Consider the following 21,791-nt stretch of genomic DNA (forward strand, 5'->3'; position numbering starts at 1 on the left):
CATCATCTGTTTCTGTCCCTGTTCTCAGTTCACTTTGGGGTTGGGGGGAGGGATTTAAAGACAGAAACTTAAAAATAGCTAACATCCCCGCTTTCTTAGCCTTTGTTAACAGTTTCTAGGGACAATGTCATCTTTTTTTTGTCCTTGATTCCTGTTCCTGATTCTAAAGAGTAACCCCCAGACTGACTGGCCTAGAGCTGATCTTGAAGGGTACAACTTTGTGAGAAGGTGATAGGGAACTCAAAAAGGTGTTCTGGATATTACTCAATGATGCTTGCAAAGAATTATGAATATATTTAGCGGTATTTCCACTCTGATTAGAAAGTGAAGAAGAGGCATCTGTCCTCCCTGGGTGATGTTTCTTATCAGCTCTGGGCGCAGAGCAAGGTTGTCACCGATGAGGCCTGAAAAGAGGAAAGATCAAATTAGCATCTATACCAGCCACACTCAGACATGCCTGCCAACATACAGACTCCACCAAAACACCCACACATCACAAAAGGATGTTCTTCAACATATACTAAGTACATGTTAACATCTGCAAACATATATCCACAAACATCATACACATTTCAGTATGTACACTCAAATATATATATATTGTCCTCTTACCCACACTGATACACACACACATACACATGCACACTCACACACAGACCTAGTAAAACTATGCACTGCACAGTGTAGGAGTGAGCTGATGCCATCTTCCTAGGATATCGCAGCCCAGACTCTGCCTGCAGATCAACTTTACCCAACCTCAGGTTTCAACATGTGGTCAGGAAACTGGGAGGTAGCCTTGAGAACCAAGCCAAGACCCTGCAGGCCCAGCAGGATGCTGAGCAAGACAGTCGCGTACAATGTTCTGGTTGCTCCTGACTGGGTCGTAGAGAGCAAGGCATGTGTGATGACTCCACAGACAAGGCCAGGGCTGAGACCTGAGGAGAGGGACCCAGTTCTGGTGGGGATTTGGTCTGAAGAGGGCAGTTTGGGATGCTGTGGGTCACTCTAGAGGGGCCACACAGGTAGGCTGTGCAAATGGGTGAGATGGGCATCCAGGACCAAGGGAGCCAGTGGGTAGGGGTCACATGGTACAGAAGAAGTTTCTGATCCAGTTGAGGCATAAACTGGCATCCACCCCCACCTCCACCACTACCTGCCCACTTGGCAGTAGGTAGAGCCACAGGTCAGCACAGTGTTAGGACATTTAATGTTCAAAATTCAACTCAAGGCCCTTCGGGGGAGGGGAAGAGATGAGTGAGGAGGAAGAGAAGCAGGAAGAAGAGAAGAGGGAGGGAGAGACACACTGTCCTTATCCTGATGCTTGAACTATGCCTTGGCTATACCAAAGAAAGGGAGGCAGTGGGCAACAGAAGAAGAAGTGAAATCTGGACTTTAGAGCTTCTAAGGACCGTGGTCCTAGCAGTTTAAGGGCAGTTTCAGCAAATTCCAAAAGTAATTTGGATTATTATAATGTATTGGGTTGGCCAAAAAGTTTCTTCTGGTTTTTCCATAAGATGGTACAGAAAAACCCGATTGAACTTTTTGGCCAACCCAATATTTGGCCTTAAAAGAAACTGACTGAGAATCTAAATCCTGAGTTGGGTACAACTACACTGTAGAGTAACTTGGAAACTATGAATGTTGGATACATTAAACTCCCTCTCCCTAGGCTTGTGTGTAGAAAGAAGAGAGGATGAGAAAGTAGGTGAAGTGCTTTCTGGTTCTTATTATCACTGCCCTCTACAAAGTTCAGGAACTAATCACCAATGATGAGAATAAGACACTTCCTAGGTAATGGGGGAATGTGGGGGATAAGACCTTGCTACTGTCCCAAAATGAAGACTGTTTCCCTCCAGTTCATTGCATCATCATCTAGAACAGCTCTGTGGGATGAGGTGGGACCAGCAGCCACTGTAATAGCACAGGGACTCCATGGTCTAATGAAAAGGGCATATTTGAAGCCAGCAGATCTGGTGCCAGTCCTGGCTCTATTAAGAACTAGCTGTGTGACCTGGCGAGTGATACGAGAACCTACATAAGGACAGAGTTCTATTTCCTAAGGCAAAAAACAGGTGATGATCTGTCACAAGACATTTTTCCCATCAATTATGGACTACAGCAAGGCCCAGAACACCAGACCCCAGTCAACAGCATAGCCAGGAAGATGTTAAGTATTTTCAGATTTTGGTGCTAAACCATCCTGTAAACCTGTCTATACCTTGACCTGTTTCCCTGGCCTCCTTGGTGATTGACCTTGGTCAATTCTGGTCTTGCTGACACCTGATCTTTTTGTTTGATGCACTCCAGGTTATCTTGTTTCCAGTCCTAGCCCTGTTTCCAGTAACAATTGTTTCCCCCTCAATGAGCAGAGGTCTCATCTGGCCTGATCCAGCTTTGGGGAGGAGCCAGTGAAGAGGCCATCTAAGAGATGTGTTCAATGCCAAAATACTAGAATTCCAGGGCATTTTAATGAGCTATATGAAGCAATGGAGCAGAATATTTGAAACCCGAACTGTCCTGGAAATGTAGGACATATGAGCATAGTAACCTGTTTTCAAGCAGTCTGCAAACAAGATGTCAACCTCTAAAAAGATCACTAAGAATATCAAACAACAGATTATAAATGCCAAATGAATGGTATGGATAATATTAATTCTGTAGTGAGAGAATGGTCAGCACAGGTTTTCAAGATGGAGGACCAAGCTTAAGCTGTGCGTTCAGGAGTGTGAGGGATTAGGAAAGATGGGAAGGAGGCAGTGAGCTATCCAAGAGATAATGGCATGAGCCATGGTGCAGCAATGCCAGGCACATATAGGCATACATAGAATGGGGACCATATTACAGGGCAGGGATAGGGATCATAGGCAAATATTGAGGGCTCTGAGATGCAGAGCTGCTCTGATGCTTAGAGAACAGCGAGGAGAGTCACCTTGGAGCACAAAGTGGCAGAAACCTAAAAAGATAGATGGGGCCAAATTATGAAAGGTCTTAACTATTAGGCAAAGGAGTCCATACTTAATGCAGTAGACAAATGGAGGGTGTCTCAGAATGATCTGAGCAAAAGAAGAGCAAGTGAATGCAGAACTTTAGGAAGGTAAGTCTACCAACAGTGGGAAGGGTAATTTGGGGATTGGATTTGACAGAGTCTACTGCAATCATCTAGATATGAAGAAGCAACAGGTCTTGAGACTGGATCTAAGGAGCAAAGTACAAGGCGAAGCCAAAAGTGAGGCTGAGTTTTCTGGGTAGAGTGACTGGGAACCGATGGTATCTGATAGAAATGGAGATCAGGAAGGAAGCTGGCCTTGGAGAAGACAGTGGGCTTAGACTGACATTGATGTGGTGGCTGGACATCCAAGGGGAGAGACAGAGAAGGTAGGAGGGGCGGGATGAGAGAAGATGTGGACAGACTATGCAGATAAGAAAGTCAATAGTAAAAAAGTAAACATCAAAATGGACAACATGAATAGAATCTCTCTAAGGAAAGAAAGTGAAGAGAAAAGGAAGAGTGAGTGGACATAGTGAGGGAACGGGGACAGGAAGAGATCCAGGGGAGACACAGCCGGGGAAGGAGACAGAGAAACCTGGGGTCAAGGAAAAAGAGGGGAGACTGCCTCCAGGAAAAGGTGGTCAAGGAAAATAAGAATTTACAGAGGCCACTGGCTTTGATTCATTTAACATATATGTATGAGGCACCTATGTGTGCTGGACCCTGGGATATTGATTAGGAGTTACCCCCATTCAACAGACCTCTAGGAGTGCCTGTGATGCCGCCAGGTTCTGAGCCTGGTTCCCCGTGTGGAAGAGGAAGACTGAAAAGTTTTGCAACACTCCCTCCACCCCTACCCACCCAGCAGTAGGTAAGACTCGGATGGCTCTAGGCAAGAGAAAAGGCATTGTTGTAGAAGAGCATAACTTGTTGGGGAAGTTGGTATTATTGTGGAAGTAAATAGAATACTTAGTCTCTATTTCCGGAGAGCCAAGAGGAACCCATTCCGACTAGTTAGGAAACGCGGCAAAGCGGTAAAATGGGTGAGTTCTGACAGGGTGTGGTTGAAAGTGGGGGGAGTCAGAAAAGGCGACCTCCTGGTAGAGGTGGTTTCAACGAAGGCTTCTTCTTGGAGGTGTTCTTTAACCTGTCTGGAAGAATGAGAGGAGAGGTCAGAGAATCCCCAGCTTGAAGTGCCGCTCTCCTTTCCAGAGAGGCTTCGCGCCCCCCAGCCCCCCAGCCCCCCCACCCCTTTCTCCTCCCGCCTCCCTCAGCCTGCAAGCTCAGCTACGGTTCCTAGCACTGACGTCAGCGGGCGATGACCTCAGCGCAGAGGGGGCGGCGGTAGGTGGGACTGAGACCGATGGCGTGCGGGGCGGGGAGGACGCCAGGCTCCGCCCCTATCCGCTGGCTGCGACCAATGGACTCCGCCATCGGCTCCTCCGGGTCTCGCAACAGTATGAAAGGCGCGTAGCGGGTAAAGTCCGGGCAAAGCCCTCGCGACCGGCGAGCGAGCAGAGGCTTACGGTTCGGCACGTCCCATCAGAGACCTCTCTCTGACCCCCGCCTCCGCCACCGCTCCCTGAGCTGCACACGACATGAGCCAGGCCAGCTGGGCCGGGAAGAGAACAGACATGCTCCCGGAGATCGCCGCCGCTGTGGGTTTCCTCTCCAGCCTTCTGAGGACCCGGGGCTGCGTGAACGAGCAGCGACTTCAGGTTTTCAGCGGGGCTCTCCAGGAAGCCCTGACGGGTGAGCACATTGCGGAGGGTCCTGGCGCCCGTCGAACCCTGCCACCGGGGCTCGGCCCCCCTCCCTGCCTGAGGCGTCTTTCCTCTCCTCTTAGGGCAGGGCTCCCCACTTGAGCAGCTCCGGGACTCGGTTTCCTTCCAGCTCCCGGGGCGGCCAGCAGTCTCCTCCCCCCACCCCCACATCCCCACCTTCCGCCCATTCCTCTGGGTCCTGTCTCTCCTCCTCGGCCCTGCTCTCGGGTGTCGGTCCGCGGTTGTTCTGGTTGGGCGCTCCCCTCCAAGCTGTCGCGGGCGCAAACACTAGTCCTGAGTGCGATCCCGAGTCCCCGGCTTATGTCCCGGAAGGCGGGGGGGGGGGGCGGGGGGTACCTGCGGGTCTGAGTGCGAGCTCATCTCCCTCACTGGACCCTGAGACCCTGCAGGCAACAAAGCCCGACCGGCCGGGGGGTCCCTATGGAACAAGAAGGCGCGACTGAACCTTCTCAACAACTTGGAGTCCCAGCCGTGGTTCTTCCAGCCGCGCGGGGCTGCGCTGAGCCTGCGTCTGCTGTTGACTCAGTCGAAGTTGGAATCCGGGCCCCCTTTGTATTTTCTGCCCACCCCCTTAGCCATTTGCCACCTATTATGGTACAGAGAGAGCCTTGTACGTAGTAACTGCGCTCTGCGGGCGTGTGTCGGGGTTGGGGGCGGTGCGATGTGAGACGGAGGAGGTTGACAAGATACAAGCAGCCGCTGGCTGGGGAGAGACCCATCTCCCAGCTGTTTCTAGCGGATTGGCCGGCGGTCTTGGGCAGCAACAGCCATCTCTGAACGTGCCCACACAGATCCTGCCTTCTGAGGAACAACGTATGTTTCATCCAAACATCCCGGTTTTGCCTCCCTTACCCGCTGAGACAGGCCTCTGACTTTTCAAGGCAGAGGGAACCACTGAGGCACAGGGTGGGAGACATGGGTCCGACAATGATGGCAGCCTTCTTGGCCTTGAAACTTCAGCTCGTAGGTCCCCAGAGGCCCTGCCTGGACATGCCAGCCCCAGTCACACCCCTCCTCCTTAAACTGGGGATGTGCCAAAGGCAATCTACTGGCTACAAAGGATTGACCCAGAGCTCTGGGACACCCTCCCGATACACACAAACCCTTGTCCTATAAGGAGGGGTTTTTCCAGATCCCATAATTTTTTTTTCTGCTACAGTGTCAGGAGGGTGTCAGGAGGGTCCTGAAACTCATGAGAAACCATGTTGCTTACTTAAAATCACTAGGTCCCTTCCTCTCCTATCCCATCACCCCCACCCCCCTTGTGGTAGCATCCATGGCCCAACTGCTCTAACCAGTACATATCCCCCTTGTACTGTCTCCACAGAGCACTACAAACACCACTGGTTTCCTGAAAAACCATCCAAGGGCTCTGGCTACCGCTGCATCCGAATCAACCACAAAATGGACCCCATCATCAGTAAAGTGGCTAGCCAGATTGGACTCAGCCAGCCTCAGCTGCACCAGCTGCTGCCCAGTGAGCTGACCCTGTGGGTGGACCCCTACGAGGTGTCCTACCGCATTGGGGAGGATGGCTCCATCTGCGTCCTGTACGAGGAGGCCCCGGTGGCCACCTCCTATGGGCTCCTCACCTGCAAGAATCAAATGATGCTGGGCAGGAGCAGCCCCTCAAAGAACTACATCATGGCAGTCTCCAGTTAGATCCCCCGCCGCCCCACCCGGCACTCTGCTGTACTCATTCTGCTGTGACAACGGGCCACTGCATACCTCTACCTGGGGAATTGTATTTTAAGTGAAGAGTTATTTATATATACATATATTATTTTTTTTAAGAAAAGGGGGAAAAAAGACCAAAAGATTTTTTTAAGAAAAAAATCCTTAAAGGAAGCTGCTTGGAAGTGGCCTCCCCAGGTGCCTTTGGAGAGAATTGTTGTGTGCTTGAGTCTGAGAGGCAGTGTCTGGAATGGGAGGGGGGAATGGTCAGGGAGGGCATGGGTCTGGCCGAGGTGAGGTGGGAGAAGCTTGGCTAGCAACCCAGGAGGATGTGAGAGGGAGCAAGCAAGGTTAGTAACTGTGAAAGAGAGGTCAGGATCTGCCCTGGGGAGAGGAGAGAGGCTGAGTTCAAACCTCTCACCCAGGACACCTGCATCCCTGGCCCCTCTCTTACTCTTACTCAGGGGCATTCAAGCCCAGACTCAAATCATACTATATTGCCTAATCTTCTCTTTCAATTTTTGATGAGATCCTAGGCAGAGAGTGAAAAGGCCTCCCCTGATTCCTTCTGTCCTGAGCAGCTTTTCTTGAAATCACGACTTGTTTCTAATTCTATTCTCAGGGGGCTGTAGATGTTGCCTCCCACCAAGAATATAAAGCTTTTTGTTTTGGGAGTCAGGGGAGTGTGGCAGCGGTTGAGGGTTATTGGAGTTGGGACACAAGGGCACTCCGCACAAAACCTTCGCCTTGCTATGAGCTGCTCTGTGTGTGAGTATGTGTGGCAAATACCTTGGGGTTGATTTGCAATGGAATTTTGGGACCCAAAGAGTATCCACTGGGATGTTTTTTGGCCAAAACCCTTCTTTTTGTAACCAGATGGAAGTCCTCATGAGGCTGCCATTATCCCTTTGAGATGTGGCTCAAAAGCTACAGGGAACTTCAGGTCCTTGAATACTGACTGCCTTCTTTTTAAAAGCACAACACTCCTCTCTAACTGCCCCCGCCCCGGGCCTCCCCGCCGCTCCTCTCCCCTTCTGGTTGGGTCATGGAGCTACCCTATTTTCTAGGACAAGAGTTCTCAGTCACTGTGCAATATGGCCTCCTGGGTCCCAGGAGGATCTGGAGGAGAACTGGCTCTCACAACCTCCTGGTGCCCTGATGGGCTTAAGGAACCATTTCTCCCTCTGTCCTCAGGACTATGGCTGGATGCTTAGCCTTGTAGATATTCCTTGGCTGAATGGGAGAATGCCCCAGGTTCTGCAGGACTACTTGGTATTCTTGTAGGGCTGACACTAAAAGCCAAACCTTGGGCATTGTTTTTTCTCCCTGGTGCTCAGAGCACCTGTGGGAGAGGCTACTGTCTCTCTCAGTACAATCCAAATTTGTCTATAGACTTGTGCAATATTTACTGTTCTGGGTTGGAGAAAAATGGAAAATTACACAGGGAAGAAATCTCCTTCCTTCAGTTTCTCGGTGACATTAGTGAGGGATCCTCAGAAGGCCTTGAGTTTCCCAAACCCGAATCACCTTAAGAAGGTTGTAGCTAGAACATCTGGTCAACATGGCTACCCTCCTGCTGTTGCCTTTAGTGAGGAAACTTTCTCCCCACTGCCAGTCCCCGTTCCTGGATTTCTTAAATACTCAATTCTGACTCAAGGGTGCTAGTTACCAAACACTCCCCTACCCATTCCTGCCAGTACTGCCTCTTCAACTTTCCAGATCCCGAGCTACCTTCCCAGATCCTTTTTCCAGTCCTTATTGCTTTAAAGTTAACTTCAGGCCAGTAGACCCAAGAGCTCATTTTCTGGTCTGTGGGTTGAAACAAAGCTGTGAATCACTGCAGATTGTTGTTGCATCTTGTCTGCAAACAGGTCCCTGCCTTTTTATAAGCAGCCTCATGGTCTCATTCTTAATCTTTTCTCTCTTCTTTTTCACATTCACTTTAAAAACAACAAAACACCCAGAGCTGGACTGTTGAGCAGTCCTGTCTCTCCCATTAAGTAAAAATAAATAGTACGTTTGTAAGCTACTCTGACAGAAAAGACAAAGGTTACTAATTGTATAATAGTGTTTTTATATGGAAGAATGTACAGCTTTATGGACAAATGTACACTTTTTTTTGGTTTCTTTAATAAAAATGTAGCAGATGAAGTCGTGTGGTATAGAGAAGATAAAATTCCCACATCACTAATTTGCATTTCCCTCAGAAGCAAATCCTTTGTGTCTCATAGTATTTCTCTTCAGTTGGATTCAGAAGACCTATCGCATAGGTGGTAGGGACACTTCCAAGCATCCCCTCTTTCCTGGGAGATAGCTTCCTACTTCCCTTCTTTAATGCATATTCTAACTTCCCTGTGAAAATGCTAGATGGGCCAGTGTTCTAGTCTGAGCATTCCTCAGTCTAGCCAGGGCTCATCTTATGCATCCTGTTCTTGCTCCACCTTACTCATTAGTTCATTCTGCAAGCATTTATTGTATGTGCTAGGTACAAAAATTATTAAAAATGATTAAGACTCACAGCCTGCTCACAGACTGGGATGGTAAACAGAGGACAGTGAACCCCTTTCCAGGTTGGGGCAGAATGTTTTGAAATTCCTGGTCAAGCTCTCTTGTCATCTTTGGGGCTCCCATTTGGCACCCACCATTCTTATTATACAAGAGCATTTGGGCCTCAGGATACAGGCACTGGAGCTAAACATGTGACAGAAGGCCAATGTTACCAGTTAGCTAAAAAGGAGCTACTTCTGACAGCAAACACCAAGAGCATAGGTTTCTTACCCATTTGTAACTCTGGCTATGTAGATAGGATCTATGCAAGGACATAGAAACAGCCTTTCTCATCCCTGACTCTTGGGTTCTACCCATGAGGTTTTGAAACAGTCTTCCACCCCCACTTCACTTGCTAGCTCCGCAGTTCGCACTAAGGTCACAAGTACATTTTTGACCTGGGCTATCTTTTTTCTTGGCTGTAAGTGGGCTATACTTAAACTAAAATTTAAACATGTTGTCTCATGAGCAGTGGCACCATCCCCCCCCACACACACTTCATTTCATACCTCCATGACCCTCATCAACAAACATGCAGTTTGACCTAGGTGTCCTAGGTGGGAGGTAGGCCTGGGAGGCTGTGTATGATATACTGGGAGGGTAGGTGAGCCAGGAGATGGGGGTCAGGGAAGCTAGCTCATCTGTATCACAAATAGACTTGGTTAGGGACCCACTTGTGTCAAGGAGTTGTTTAAAAAAATTGTCCCAGGGCTTCCCTGGTGGTGCAGTGGTTGAGAGTCTGCCTGCCGATGCAGGGGACACGGGTTCGTGCCCCGGTCCGGGAAGATCCCACATGCCGAGGAGTGGCTGGGCCCGTGAGCCATGGCCGCTGAGCCTGCGTGTCCGGAGCCTGTGCTCCGTACCGCAAAAAAAAAAAAAGGAATGGTCACATTTTCATGTCTAGCTTCTAACACAAATGTCCTAGGTACTCATTTGTTAAGGAACTACCTAGGTCCTTAACAAATGAGGTTAGGGTCGAATTTTTGACATCCTGGTGTACTCTTCTCTTATTCAGTACAAAATCAGCATCTAACTTCTTGTTTCCTAACGGGCTTCTCTCATGAAGGATATTTCATTGTTTAGTCGAAGGTCTGAAATTCAGGGAGGGTTGTCTGGAGGCCAAGGGGACACCATCACCCACCTCTGTTTCCAAGCCCGGTAAACCACAGAATGGCAGATTGATCTTGAGGTTGCTCATGGCTCTAGGTAGAACTAATAGTCCCTCAATTTAAATAAGAGTGTTCTGTGATCAAGCAGTTTGTTATTTACTTTAGATCTGACCAATGTCAATAGGAGTGGAGAGTACCCCTTAGCCAGGTGAGGGAACAGGGGCTGTAGACAGGAATTGCTTGAGGAATTGTAGTTGGTGGCTTTTATGTGTTCAAGGACCAGGCGTTGGTTGGTCCATTCTGCTCCCAGCTTCCCCACTTGGTAAACAGTGCCAAGCCTGGGAGACCTGTACTTGGTCAGCTGTTTCTCGATGATAAGCACCACCCCAAAGAGTGTAGACAAGGCCCCGGGAGCTGCAGATTAAGAGCCCATCCTGGCTCCTGATAAGGAGGTTTGGGTGGGGAAGTCCTTGATGCTGCAACAAACGAGCCCCAGGGGGAAGAAACCCACTTCTGTGAGGCTGACATCTGCTCCTCGAGTAACCTGTGGTCCGGAAAGATAGTGAGGACTCCTGGCTTCCGGGCCAGTGCTGGAACCTGGCCCAACAAAGAGTGGTGCAATAGAGTTCTTGTGGCGGGGGGTGCGGGGTGTAGAATCTATGGGCTGTGGTCCAGGTTCTTCTTCCTAACTAGCTATGTGAGTTCGTATAAACCCCTAAAGTTTCCTGTCTCAGAAATTAGGGGGTGGATTAGATAAACTCTGTTCCTTTCTTCAGCTTGTGGTTCTAAATCATCTCCATCATCCTAGCAATTACTGGAGGGCAAATTAGCACAATTATTATCATATTTTCAATTAGTTGAACTAAAAGTTCATTTGGGCTGGGAAGTGAAGTCAGTAATAATCTTCCCTTGTTCGGATCAGACTCCGGCCTGATAAGGTTTCAATTTCCAGATCTAGTGCTGCAAAGAGGTCAGGAGCTCAGGCCCTGGTGTCAGGCTGCCTGGAGGTCTAATCTCAGCTCTACCACCTACCTACTGGCTGTGAAACCTGGGGCAGATTACTTCACCAGGCCTCCATTTCCCCATTTGTAAAATGGGATTAAGAATAGAACCTATCTCAAAATGATATGAGGATTAAATGAGATCCATATTCTACTTAGAATAGTGCTTTGCACATTTAAGTACTAAATAAATGAGAATTGCAGTTTTTAGTAGAAATTAACCTCATCTCTTCACGGGCTCTGAACTGGTCCTGAGGCGAATAAGGATACTCTGACATTCTGATAACTGGAAGGAAACCATTATTAAAGTTCCTACTAGGGCCTCCAAGAGCAGCTACAGTTAACACCAAGAAGCCTCTATAAGTAGCTGATAAATGAATGAATGATGTCTGACTCTTGTCATTCTTGCTGAAATGGACAGTGTCCTTTCCAGACATCTGATCTCATTGACCACCGAGCAGTTTTGACCTGTTGGCTTCATGTTCTGCTTGTGGAGATTAACCAAACTGGCTACGTGCTCATTCACACAGCAAGTGGGTGGGGAAAGGGATTTTCCAATAACAACTTTGCTTACCTCCATCCTGCCCATCTGTGGAATCACACCCATCTGCTCTCCCTTCCCAGAAGAGAGAGAAATGGGGAGATTGAGAAGGGGGAAGGGTGATGAGTTCTGGAGAGTTCTGGCTTTCTCTCTGCACCATTTCTTTGCAGAGCTGGCAAAAAAAAAAAAAAAAAAGAAAACCCATTTGAGCTTAGTCTAAAAGGCTACCAGGGCCCTGGATAACAATGATCTTATAAAACAAGTGTACCCCAGATGTGCAGCCAGTCCTTTCCCCTTGGATTGAGAGAAGCCTGGTTCTCTGAGCTCCCACCCGCTCCAAGACATTTTGTTCCCAGCTGAAGTCAGGCTCTTCCAGTCCCCACCCTCATTGCCATAAACAAGGGCGGCCTTAATTCAACCCTGGTTCAGTAAACCTGACAGGCTGCCCAGAACACATCAGATAAGAGGAGGTTATAGCTGGGCAGGTTGGACCAAGGGCTACTTTATATACCAGCAGGGAGGGTAGCAGAGGTGAGGGTAAGGCCAGACAGTCAATGAATGAGGATAGCCAGCTCAAGCCTTGTCTGAAAAGGACCCCACTCATTAGCTCTATACCAGATACTGTAATTTTTCAAGAGAAACCTGAAATGTAGACTTCTATTTGACATCTCCCTAAATTCTAATGATGGCAACTATTTTTTTTAAGTGTTAAGCTATTTTTTTTTAAGTGCATATCAGCCTAGGCTGCCAGTTTGTGACCTATGATGCCCCTAGGGGTGGGGATGTAGAGGTTTCTGACCCCATCCACCATACTAAGAGTGAGGCTCTGCCTTGAGGACATCAGTGGCTGGCTGTCACCATGGCCATGATCTTTAGGAAGGAACACCCCTAATAGAACCAAGGGCACACCTGGGGCCTCTTCCCCCTCCAAGGACTGGACTAGAAGCAGCTCTCCCTTCCCTCAACTGGTGTCCATTAACCTGTGCCTGGGACTGTGGCCTCTGGACCTTTACTCAGGGATGCTCTGCCCCTCTCCTACCCACCCACTTCACCTGGTTAACTCTTGCCTCGCAAGATTTAGACCATCTCTTCCAGGCAACTTTTCTGTGACATTTCCCCTTCCCAGTCTGGGACATGTGTTCCCATGTTACTCAGTTCTTTCCTCTACCCTAGTCCTTATAACCCTGAGTTTACAGCTAGAATGTAGGCCAGGGACCTTATCTGAGTAGTGTTTGGCGCTTAGTGGGTGTTAGTGAATATTGGTTGAATGAATGAATGTCAAAGTGGCCAAGAGTAGAGGCTAGTCGATGAAAGAGATTTAGATCAGGGATGGGAGGAAAAACTCAAGTCCATTCAGGGTCTGCCATGAGGGGTCCCAGCTCAAAATACCAACCTGTGATTGCACCTTCTTAAAAAAAAAAAACAACAGTCCTTTGACTTTAGCAGGCTCTTAGGTCTTTAAGCACCTGCCATTGAAATGTAAGTGTCACTTAAAGAGGGGTGCACACACTTTAAGTCATAATAAGGGAGAGCCTTAGTTAACAATTAACTCCCTAAATGGGTTTACCCAGAAGGTAATCACCTGGAGAAGAAAAGCCTGGGCTGCCATCAGGAAGGAATTCCAAGGTGGCAGGAGAGAGAATAGAGTCCACACCTCCTGAACACTAAGGCTGTCTACAGAAATTCTCTTCCCAATGTCTATTTGTGAAGCCAGCTGTGGGGTGGTGGAAATAACTCCAGGTTTAGGAGTTGGGAAATAGGGGCCCTAGCTTCAGGTCTGAAAATAGCTAGTAATAGATGTCTTTGACAACTTAGACTGGTCACTTCCGCCTTCTGAGTCTTGGTTTTCTCATCCGTAAAATGAGTCACTTATGCTAAATCACCTCTCACCATTCTATTTCCATTTCCAGATGGAACAGGAAAATCTTTGATTCTTCTGTCCCATTTAGGCCAGCACAGAGTCCTAGTTGGGCCCCTGTCACACATGAAATAAAACAACAGCCTTCTACCTGCTCTACTACCTGGCCTGGCCAGCAGCCCGGGGCAAGTGCAAACTATTTTTATCGTGCCATTCCCTTCCTGCTGCCTTTCTTTGTCATTCTGAATCCCTAAGATGGGAATATAAGGCTCTCCCAGTCTTTCCAACCCCAAATACTCTTTGCAATGGCCTATCTGCACCAGGACCCCTCACCTTGTCAATTCTTACCTGCTCACCTTTCCTTGCAGCCAAGTCCACATTTGCAAGTTTCTCTACTCTGACAATTATCACAGCCCAAAACTGCTTGTAAAAGACTTTGACACACTTTCTTCTAGGATATGAGCACTTAACCATGTGCTGAGCACCGACAATTGCCAGATACTCTGCCTGGTGCCTTACACACAGAATGTCTCTAGTAATGTCCACAGCGCACTGTGAGGTATTGTTACCTCAAGTTCACAGATGAAGAAAGCAAAGCACCAGTGACTAGAGGGGGAGGTAGTGGAAACAAGTTTAAAATCTGTGTGACTCTTGGGACTTCCCTGGTGGTCCAACGGTTGAGAATCCATCTTGCAATGCAGGGGACACGGGTTCGATCCCTGGTCAGGGGACTAAGATCCCATGTGCTGCGGGGCAACTAAGCCCACGCGCTGCAACTACTGCGCTCTGGATTATGCATGCCACAGCTCGAGAGAAGCCCGTGTGCCGCAATGAAGAACCCATGCGCTACAACGAAAGATCCCTTGTGCTGCAACTAAGACCTGACGCAGCCAATAAATAAATAAATAAAGCTTTAAAAAAAAAACCACCAAAAAAACCTATGTGACTCTCTAGAGTTTTTTCCTTCACCTGTTGCCTCTTCAGGATACTTTTCCTGAATAATCCTGCTAGTCCTCTTTAAAAACATTCTTACCTCAGGGCTTTTCAATGTTTGTACATATGGTTTAAAACTGCTTGCACTTTTTTTTTTTTTTTTTTGGTACGCGGGCCTCTCACTGCTGTGGCCTCTCCCGCTGCGGAGCACAGGCTCCGGACGCACAGGCCCAGCGGCCATGGCTCACGGGTCCAGCCGCTCCGTGGCATGTGGGATCCTCCCAGACCAGGGCACGAACCCACATCCCCTGCATCGGCAAGCGGACTCTCAACCACTGCGCGACCAGGGAAGCCCTGCTTGCACTTTTATAACACATTTCTTACTCCAGAGCCTCTTCATGATGTACATACATGTCATTTATTACTGTTTACACTTTCATAACAAAGAGTCAGCACATCTTCATGTTTTGCTTTTGGTTGAGGTCCGGTGGCTTTGCAAGCTTGCATCCCCTCTCCAGCTGTTACCGTATACACCTCCATAGGAGGAATCATTGTGTTCTATTTCTTTTTATACCCCCATGTGCCATCCACAACTTGGCATGAGACAGTCTTAGTACACTGAGTACACTGGCAGTTGAATGATAGGATGTGCCCACAGGTGACTGGAGGGCAAGTGCCCTCTCCTCACTGCCCTCTTCTAATCCTCCCTCCCATTCAGGACCTAAAAGGGAAATTGCCCACTTTGGGAGTTTCCTAAGAGGGGGTGAGGGAGCCCTGTGAGCTGAGTCCCCCTGCAGATATCACAGTTCCCAGCACATGGTCTACACACCAGCAAAATGTGTTCTTAGGTGGATGCTGATGGTAGGACTTCATTTGATCTTTTCAGTTAAACCTGTTCCACACAACTGGAACCACAACAACTTGAAATAATAAGCAATGAGTAGGCAGATATGGATGCAGATCTGGATAAATAAGTTTGGAAATAAATGGAGACTTATTGTTGGAAAAATGCTTTCACATAACATAGGCTGATGCATCATTTAAGGATTCTGTCTTCATGCTTATACCATGGGTTTAAATTTACACGGTCTGAAGAGGAGTAAACTTTCTGGCTGAGGGTGAGGAGGCCACGGAAGGACGGAGAGGGGCAGAGGCACAAGCCCTCTCAGGAGTCTTTCCTTTATGAGTATTCTTGTCCTAGCTCTAGGAAAGCTGGTGCTGGAGGGGGATGATCCCTTTCCTCTGTGTGTGTGTGATTGGGTGGTGGGGGAGTGACAGTGCATTTGAGCAACTCAGCTGTTAGTTCTCGCCGCTGGTGGGTACCCAGAAAAGTGCAATTAAGCAGCCGAGCCCCTCCCCCAGCTCCTCACTGGCCTAACTAATCCTGAAAGCCCTTTCTTCTCCTGGGCAGAGCATCCCCTTGCCAGCTGCCCATTCCTCCAGGTGTTTCCTGTAGCTCTTTGTTTGCTGGCTGGGTGGCTGAGGGCAGCGAGTGGGAGTCTGTTTTGGCTTCCTGTTAACCAATGACAGCCAGTGTGGGGGTAGGTCTGGAGCTCCGGTATCTGGGGAGAACTGACCACAAACAGCAGCTGCCTCCTGGTACCTGCCTTTCTGAGAGTGTATAAACAGTACTGGGCCCAAAGAGGAAGAAGGCTCTCTCAGCAGAGCAGGGCAGGGGCTTCAGTTGGGTCAGAACAGAGGGTCATTTCGCAAGTGAAATGTCTAGAAGCTTCCTACCTTAATTCCCCTTTCCCCAGGGGAGAGGGTCAAGGTCTAAAGTGTGAGTCACCACAGGGACCTCAGCACAAAAGCCTGGTTGCCCTGGACTCTAACACCGACATGACAAGGGCTGGTGGTGCTGGGTCACCCTCCACCATTCACCTGCCATAAAGTGGAGTGCATTGCTTCTCAAGGCAAAGGCTGAGAGTGGAAGGGGCCGTCTTGACAAAGCCTCCGTTTTCTTACCTCAGAGCTGAAGCGACTATACACCCCATCTTCACCAAACCTCCCCAACCCCAGACAGTTGGTGCAAAGACAAACGCTGTCTTGGGTTTCTCCCTGGCCACTCTTCCCAGGAAGGTAGGGTAGTATTTGCGGTTCAAGTTTCTCCATCTTAGTTGAAGTGATCCACTCATCTGGATGATTATTTTATTTATGTCTCCCTGGGAGGCTGTTGGCTCTGGGAGCTGGGCTGCGTATCTTGATGCTACATTGTATCTCCAGTGCTTGCATAGGGCCTGGCATACAGTAGGTTCTCAACAATATTGTAAATGAATGAATGGGAATGTTACCTCCTTAATCCTTTTCTGTCTTTGTGTTTGCAATGGGCTAACAGAATAACACAATAATAAATGGCACTAGTGAGCATTCACCATGCATATAATATCATTAAATTCTCAGAGTAACTCCATGGGTTGATATTATTACCCTTAGACTATAGATGAAGAGACTAAGACTCAGGGAAGGTGAAGCAAATTACCTACAGGCGTACTGCTAGTAAGTGACAGGGTCGGGTCAAATCCAGGACTGGCTGAATAAACAGAGGGGGAAAAAAGAGAAATAAAAACTAAGGCAAAACTGGATCCAGGGTTTCTTCTAATTCCCCCTGTCACCCTTAGCCCTCTGGTCTTCTGGATTCCAGGAACTTTTACACCAAGCCACAGTTCACATTGCAGATAGTCAACAAAAGGTAAGAAGTCTGGAATCTCAATCTTACGTATATTTTATGTCCAAACTCAGCTTGCCTGTCCTCTGAAATCCTGCCACTTATCCTAGCCTCGACTGATTTTATAACAACCCTCTAAACTTTTATAGGAAGAAGTTGCTCTTCCCTCGCTTATTCATGTATATGATCTTTTATTTGTGTATGTCTTCCTTGAATTTCTTTTTTGTTTATGTCATATTTCAATTTGAAGGTTCTAGAGATCACCTCTGGTATTTCTCAATACCCACTGTAGCTTCTGGGTTTAATGCAGTACCTGGGTATGAAACTGAGAGCAAGAAGGGCTGGGGAACCAAGCAGTCTAGTCTATACACTTCAGTGGACTCCCCCCAACCCCATAGGGCTCTCTCTCTCTCTCTCCTTTGCCCTTTGCCTCTTTCCAGATGGAGAAATCCTGATCCAATAGAGACCAACCAGCCAGATGGATTGCTTCATCCTCAGCTGCTGACTTCCCAGCTCTTGTGCAAAACACAGGAACTCCTTGTGCTCATTGTGACCCACTTCCTTTCTTACTAGGACCTGCTCAGGGTAGAGGCTTAGGTCTCAGTGGCTTTCTTGTTTTTGCAAAAGGAAAATAATCTCCCTGTCACAGTCGCCAATAGGCTTTTCCCATGACTTTTCCCATGGCACCTCCCAGGTGGGAGAGAAGAGAAAGGAACACTGACTGTGTCCTGAGATGAGCTTCAAAGATACCCAGGAGGGCGGAACACGATGTAAAACCACTTGTTAAGATTAGTGTTATTTGAATAGGAGTGATTGAAGTGGGTCAACGCAGGTCTTGGAGTCCAGGGTCTGTATCTGGGCTCTAGCACAGAGCCAGCTGCACGTGCAGCTTGAAGGACATATTTATGGTTTTGAGTTTTCAGTTTGGCAGGCAGGCAATGTGTCCTGGAGTAAGGGCTCTCTTATGTCCAGAGATGGGTCCTTGTGAGAAGCACAGTGTGGGGGGTTGGGCAGAGGTGAGAGTTTTTGTCCTCAGTGTGTTGTCAATCCAAATATGTTGATGGGATAATCATAAATGCCAGTACATAAAACACTGATATGTGGGGCTTCCCTGGTGGCGCAGTGGTTGGGAATCTGCCTGCCAATGCAGGGGACACGGGTTCGTGCCCCAGTCCGGGAAGATCCCACATGCCGCGGAGCAACTAGCCCCGTGAGCCACAATTACTGAGCCTGCGTGTCTGGAGCCTGTGCTCCGCAACGAGAGGCCGCGATAGTGAGAGGCCTGCGCACCGCGATGAGGAGTGGCCCCCACTTGCCGCAACTAGAGAAAGCCCTCACACAGAAACGAAGAGCCAACACAGCCATAAATAAATAAATAAAAATTTTAAAAAAGGCAAAATTCCTTTAAAAAAAACCTGATATGTGATTAAATACAAATTAATGGAACTACATAGAATGATACATTCTACATAAATAAGTGCTTAGACAGTTGCTAGACAAATGGAAATGATTAGAGATGGGTGAGGTTAGCTCAAGCAAGGATCGGGAAAGACAGATGTTTTGAGAAATGCCTTTATTATCTTGTGCCCAAACAGCTCTGAGCACAGGCACCTTGGCCAACTCTAACAACAGGAGGTCCGGTGGGTGGGTGGAGGAGCAGGGCATGGAGCCAGGTAGGAGGAGAGTGGTGAGCTCTGTTCCCTAAGCTCTGAGCGACTATGCCCACTCCCACCCCTCACCCCTCTCCCCTCACCCCTCACCCCCAGCACCACAGCTCAGTTCTTCTGCAGAAAGAACAACCGGGGGCCTTCAGCCCCGAAGAATGCAGACCTGTGGCCTCAGAATCATAACTTTGCATATGCTATACCTTTTCACTGTTTTAAGACATAGGGAATGATTCCCTTTTGTTCTGAATTTGTCGAGATCTCTTAGCACCTTAACCTAGAGTTCCCATTAATCCTTCCAAAACAGACTGGACTGATGTTGGAGGGTGGAGGGAGAAGGAGACAGAAATCGGAGATTCAGGAGATTAGGGGGCCAGGGGAGCCTTCACCTCTACTCTTTAAAAAAGATCTTTGCATTGCCCTAGACCTTTCTGGTCTCAATTGCCTCATGAAATAATAGATGTGAAGCACTTTGAAAAATGTTTCAACACTCCACCTCCTGAGAGTTATGACTGTGGGGAAGCTGAAAGTAAAGCCTCCATGGGGGACTTCCCTGGGGGACCAGTGGTTAAGACTCCATGCTTCCACTGCTGGGGGCACGGGTTTGATCCCTGGTTGGAGAACTAAGATCCCACCAAAAAAGAAAAGAAAAGAAAAGAAAACCTCCTATTTTCACAGCCTGTCCTGTTTATAGAGCACTGGATTGCACACCAGCTTACTCTCCACTATTCTGGGAGGTAGAGGTGGCAGGTGATTTTACCATTGATGGAGAGGAAACTGAGGCTCAGACAGGCTAGATGACTTGCCCAGAATTATACAGCAGGCAGATGGTAAGCTGAGCATGGAAGCCAAGTCTCCTGATTCCTGGTCCATTTCTTTCCACCTAGCCTCTTAATGTTTGAAAGCACACATGGGTTATTTTGATAGAATCCTATTCTAGAACAACTCAAAATTCATTATTTAATGGCAGAGTGCCAGATCCCACTGTTCTCCACCTGTTAGGTCTTGGATTTTTCAATTTAACCCTATGTTTTGAGAGGCAAAACAATGCCCAGCCAAGGGAGTTTTACAGAACGAAAGCCTTCAAAGCACAAAGCCCCAAGCTACCACAGTGTAGCATTGTTGCCCCAAATTGAGGCCTCCATTCCCAGGGATCCTGGCTCTGCACAGAGCTGGACAGAAGCCGAGGAGGAGTGTGGGGGTAGAGCCTCCCCAGAGGGAAACAGATGGGCAGGCTGGCCCCAGTGCCAGCACTTTGAACAACCCTTTTCTTTTCCAGCCAAACGTCCAACGTCATTCCCCTCTCACCTCCAGCTCCCAGGCAGCCTCCCCCTACCCCCATTCTGTCTTTGGGTGGGCTCTGAGTAGCTGATGGACTTTGGAGGGATGGAGGCTGTTCTCCTTTATGACTGGCAGAAGGATGAAAGGAGGCTTGAAACTGGTGTGGGGCAACTGTTGCCATCTGTCTGGTGGGACGTCACCAGGGATGATCTCGCCCATTCACTCCTTCACGCACTGCTGGGCTCGGGCCTTTTGTTTGGTTGGCTAGGGGTGGGGTTGCTGTAGTGCAGTGGAGAGAGGCGGCGGGTGAGAGAAGCAGCTTCTTTGTGTCTGGACCAAACTTTGAGTGATTCACTAGGGTGATTTGCATGAGGAAGCTGCCTAAGCCCCAAAACACCCAAGTGATTGACAACCTCCAGCCCTCTCCCCTGGTCACATCCCCCTCCCCCTCCCCCTTCGGCCAAACAGCTCCCCAGGGTTAGAGGGAGTGGCCCCAGCTCCTCTGCAGGGATGAGGAGCAGGAAAAGCTGCTCTGGCCCTCTCTGTCCACCCTCTGTCCCCATCTCTTTCCCAGTTGGAGGTGGGTCTGGTGTCTTCCTCCCTCCCCACCCCCATCAGTCCCTTACAGCTTTTTTCTTTTTGTTTGGTTTCTGCGTACTAGGCTGGCAGGCAGAGGGGCCAAAGCAGGAGGAAAGGCCCATTAACCACCCAGCAGCTGAGCAGGAAAAAAAAGGAGCTGAATAGAGATGACAGGGTTGGCAGCCTTCCAGCCCAGCTCCTGGTCTTTGAATAACACCCCAGGCCAGGAGCTGGGATCAGTGTGTGGGAGGCTTTGGGGCATTTAATTATTTAAAGGGCTCACTAAAAGGAGCTAAGACCCTGGGGAAGGGGGAGGATAGGCAGATGGTGTGCCCAAGTTGCTGGGAACCTGGAAACTGGGTGCAGGATGGGTGAGGGTGGGGGTGGGGGAGGTAGGGAGGACTGAGCTAGAGGTCAGGGTTCAGGGAGTAAGAGAATGGGGGAGGGGAAGTGAAACAGAGATTGCCCTCTAGACCCAAGCAGGCCCTGTGGATAGTCTTTGCCTACACCAGCTGGGGGCAGGCTCTCAGCCTCTCCTTTCTGTACTCCTGCCCACCACTCCCCAACTTTGAAATTCGTATCTGCCCTAAGAGGGAACCATTTTGGAAACACACAACAAAACTGTGAAGCTTAGGGGATTACCCCTTCTCTTCTGGCACTTAGGGATGTTCCAGATTGGTTCAATGGTGACCTGAACTGGGCAGATGCATAGGAGGATTTTCTCTTCCTCCATCCCTCCCTTCCTCTTTCTTTCTTTCTTTCTTTCTTTCTTTCTTTCTTTCTTTCTTTCTTCCTTCCTTCCTTCCTTCCTTCCTTCCTTTCTTCCTTTTCTTTTCTTTCTTTCTTTCTTTCTACTTGTGGTAAAACTTCTGCAACATAATATTCACCATTTTATCTAGCTTCATTTTATAAGGCGAGACCATACACTGAGTCTGTGGAAATACTGAGAAAGCAAATAATTGGAGGTCCTGCTCTTGGGGCACAGGATGCTTCAAAAGGCAGTCTGTGCCCCCAAGAGCACAGGGGCCCTAGGTCCCTAGGTAGAAACATACTAGTCAGATTCAATTTGAATTCAGCTCTGCCATGTACTAGCTCTGCGACCACAGGTAAGTTATTTAATTGTTCAATGTCTCAATTTTCTCATCTTTAAAATGAGGATGAAAAAT

The 21,791-nt window shown here is 48.5% G+C and overlaps 1 protein-coding gene and 1 long non-coding RNA gene across 2 annotated transcripts; one reads left to right on the top strand and one right to left on the bottom strand.

The window, feature by feature from the left end:
• Positions 1-202: 202 nt before the first annotated feature.
• On the bottom strand, positions 203-5,584 carry LOC308610508. Its single transcript, XR_014014565.1, has 3 exons — positions 5,110-5,584; positions 3,959-4,140; positions 203-404 (listed from the first exon to the last, which is right to left on the bottom strand). It is a non-coding gene; the product is annotated as an uncharacterized lncRNA (long non-coding RNA).
• Positions 4,430-8,964, top strand: BTG2 (BTG anti-proliferation factor 2). Its single transcript, XM_081223573.1, has 2 exons — positions 4,430-4,741; positions 6,101-8,964. The coding sequence occupies exons 1-2, from the start codon at positions 4,588-4,590 to the stop codon at positions 6,433-6,435; spliced, it is 489 nt and encodes a 162-aa protein (XP_081079699.1). The 5' UTR covers positions 4,430-4,587; the 3' UTR covers positions 6,436-8,964.
• Positions 8,965-21,791: the final 12,827 nt, after the last annotated feature.

This window comes from Mesoplodon bidens, assembly GCF_964165515.1.
Source record: "Mesoplodon bidens genome assembly, chromosome: 2".
Taxonomy (NCBI): Eukaryota; Metazoa; Chordata; class Mammalia; order Artiodactyla; family Ziphiidae; genus Mesoplodon; species Mesoplodon bidens.

Excerpts from the sequence above, each read along its gene's own strand:
- BTG2 (XM_081223573.1), top strand. The coding sequence starts at position 4,588 with ATGAGCCAGGCCAGCTGGGCCGGGAAGAGAACAGACATGCTCCCGGAG. Across the intron at positions 4,742-6,100 it reads TCTCCAGGAAGCCCTGACGG|AGCACTACAAACACCACTGG; the intron begins GTGAGCACATTG and ends CTGTCTCCACAG.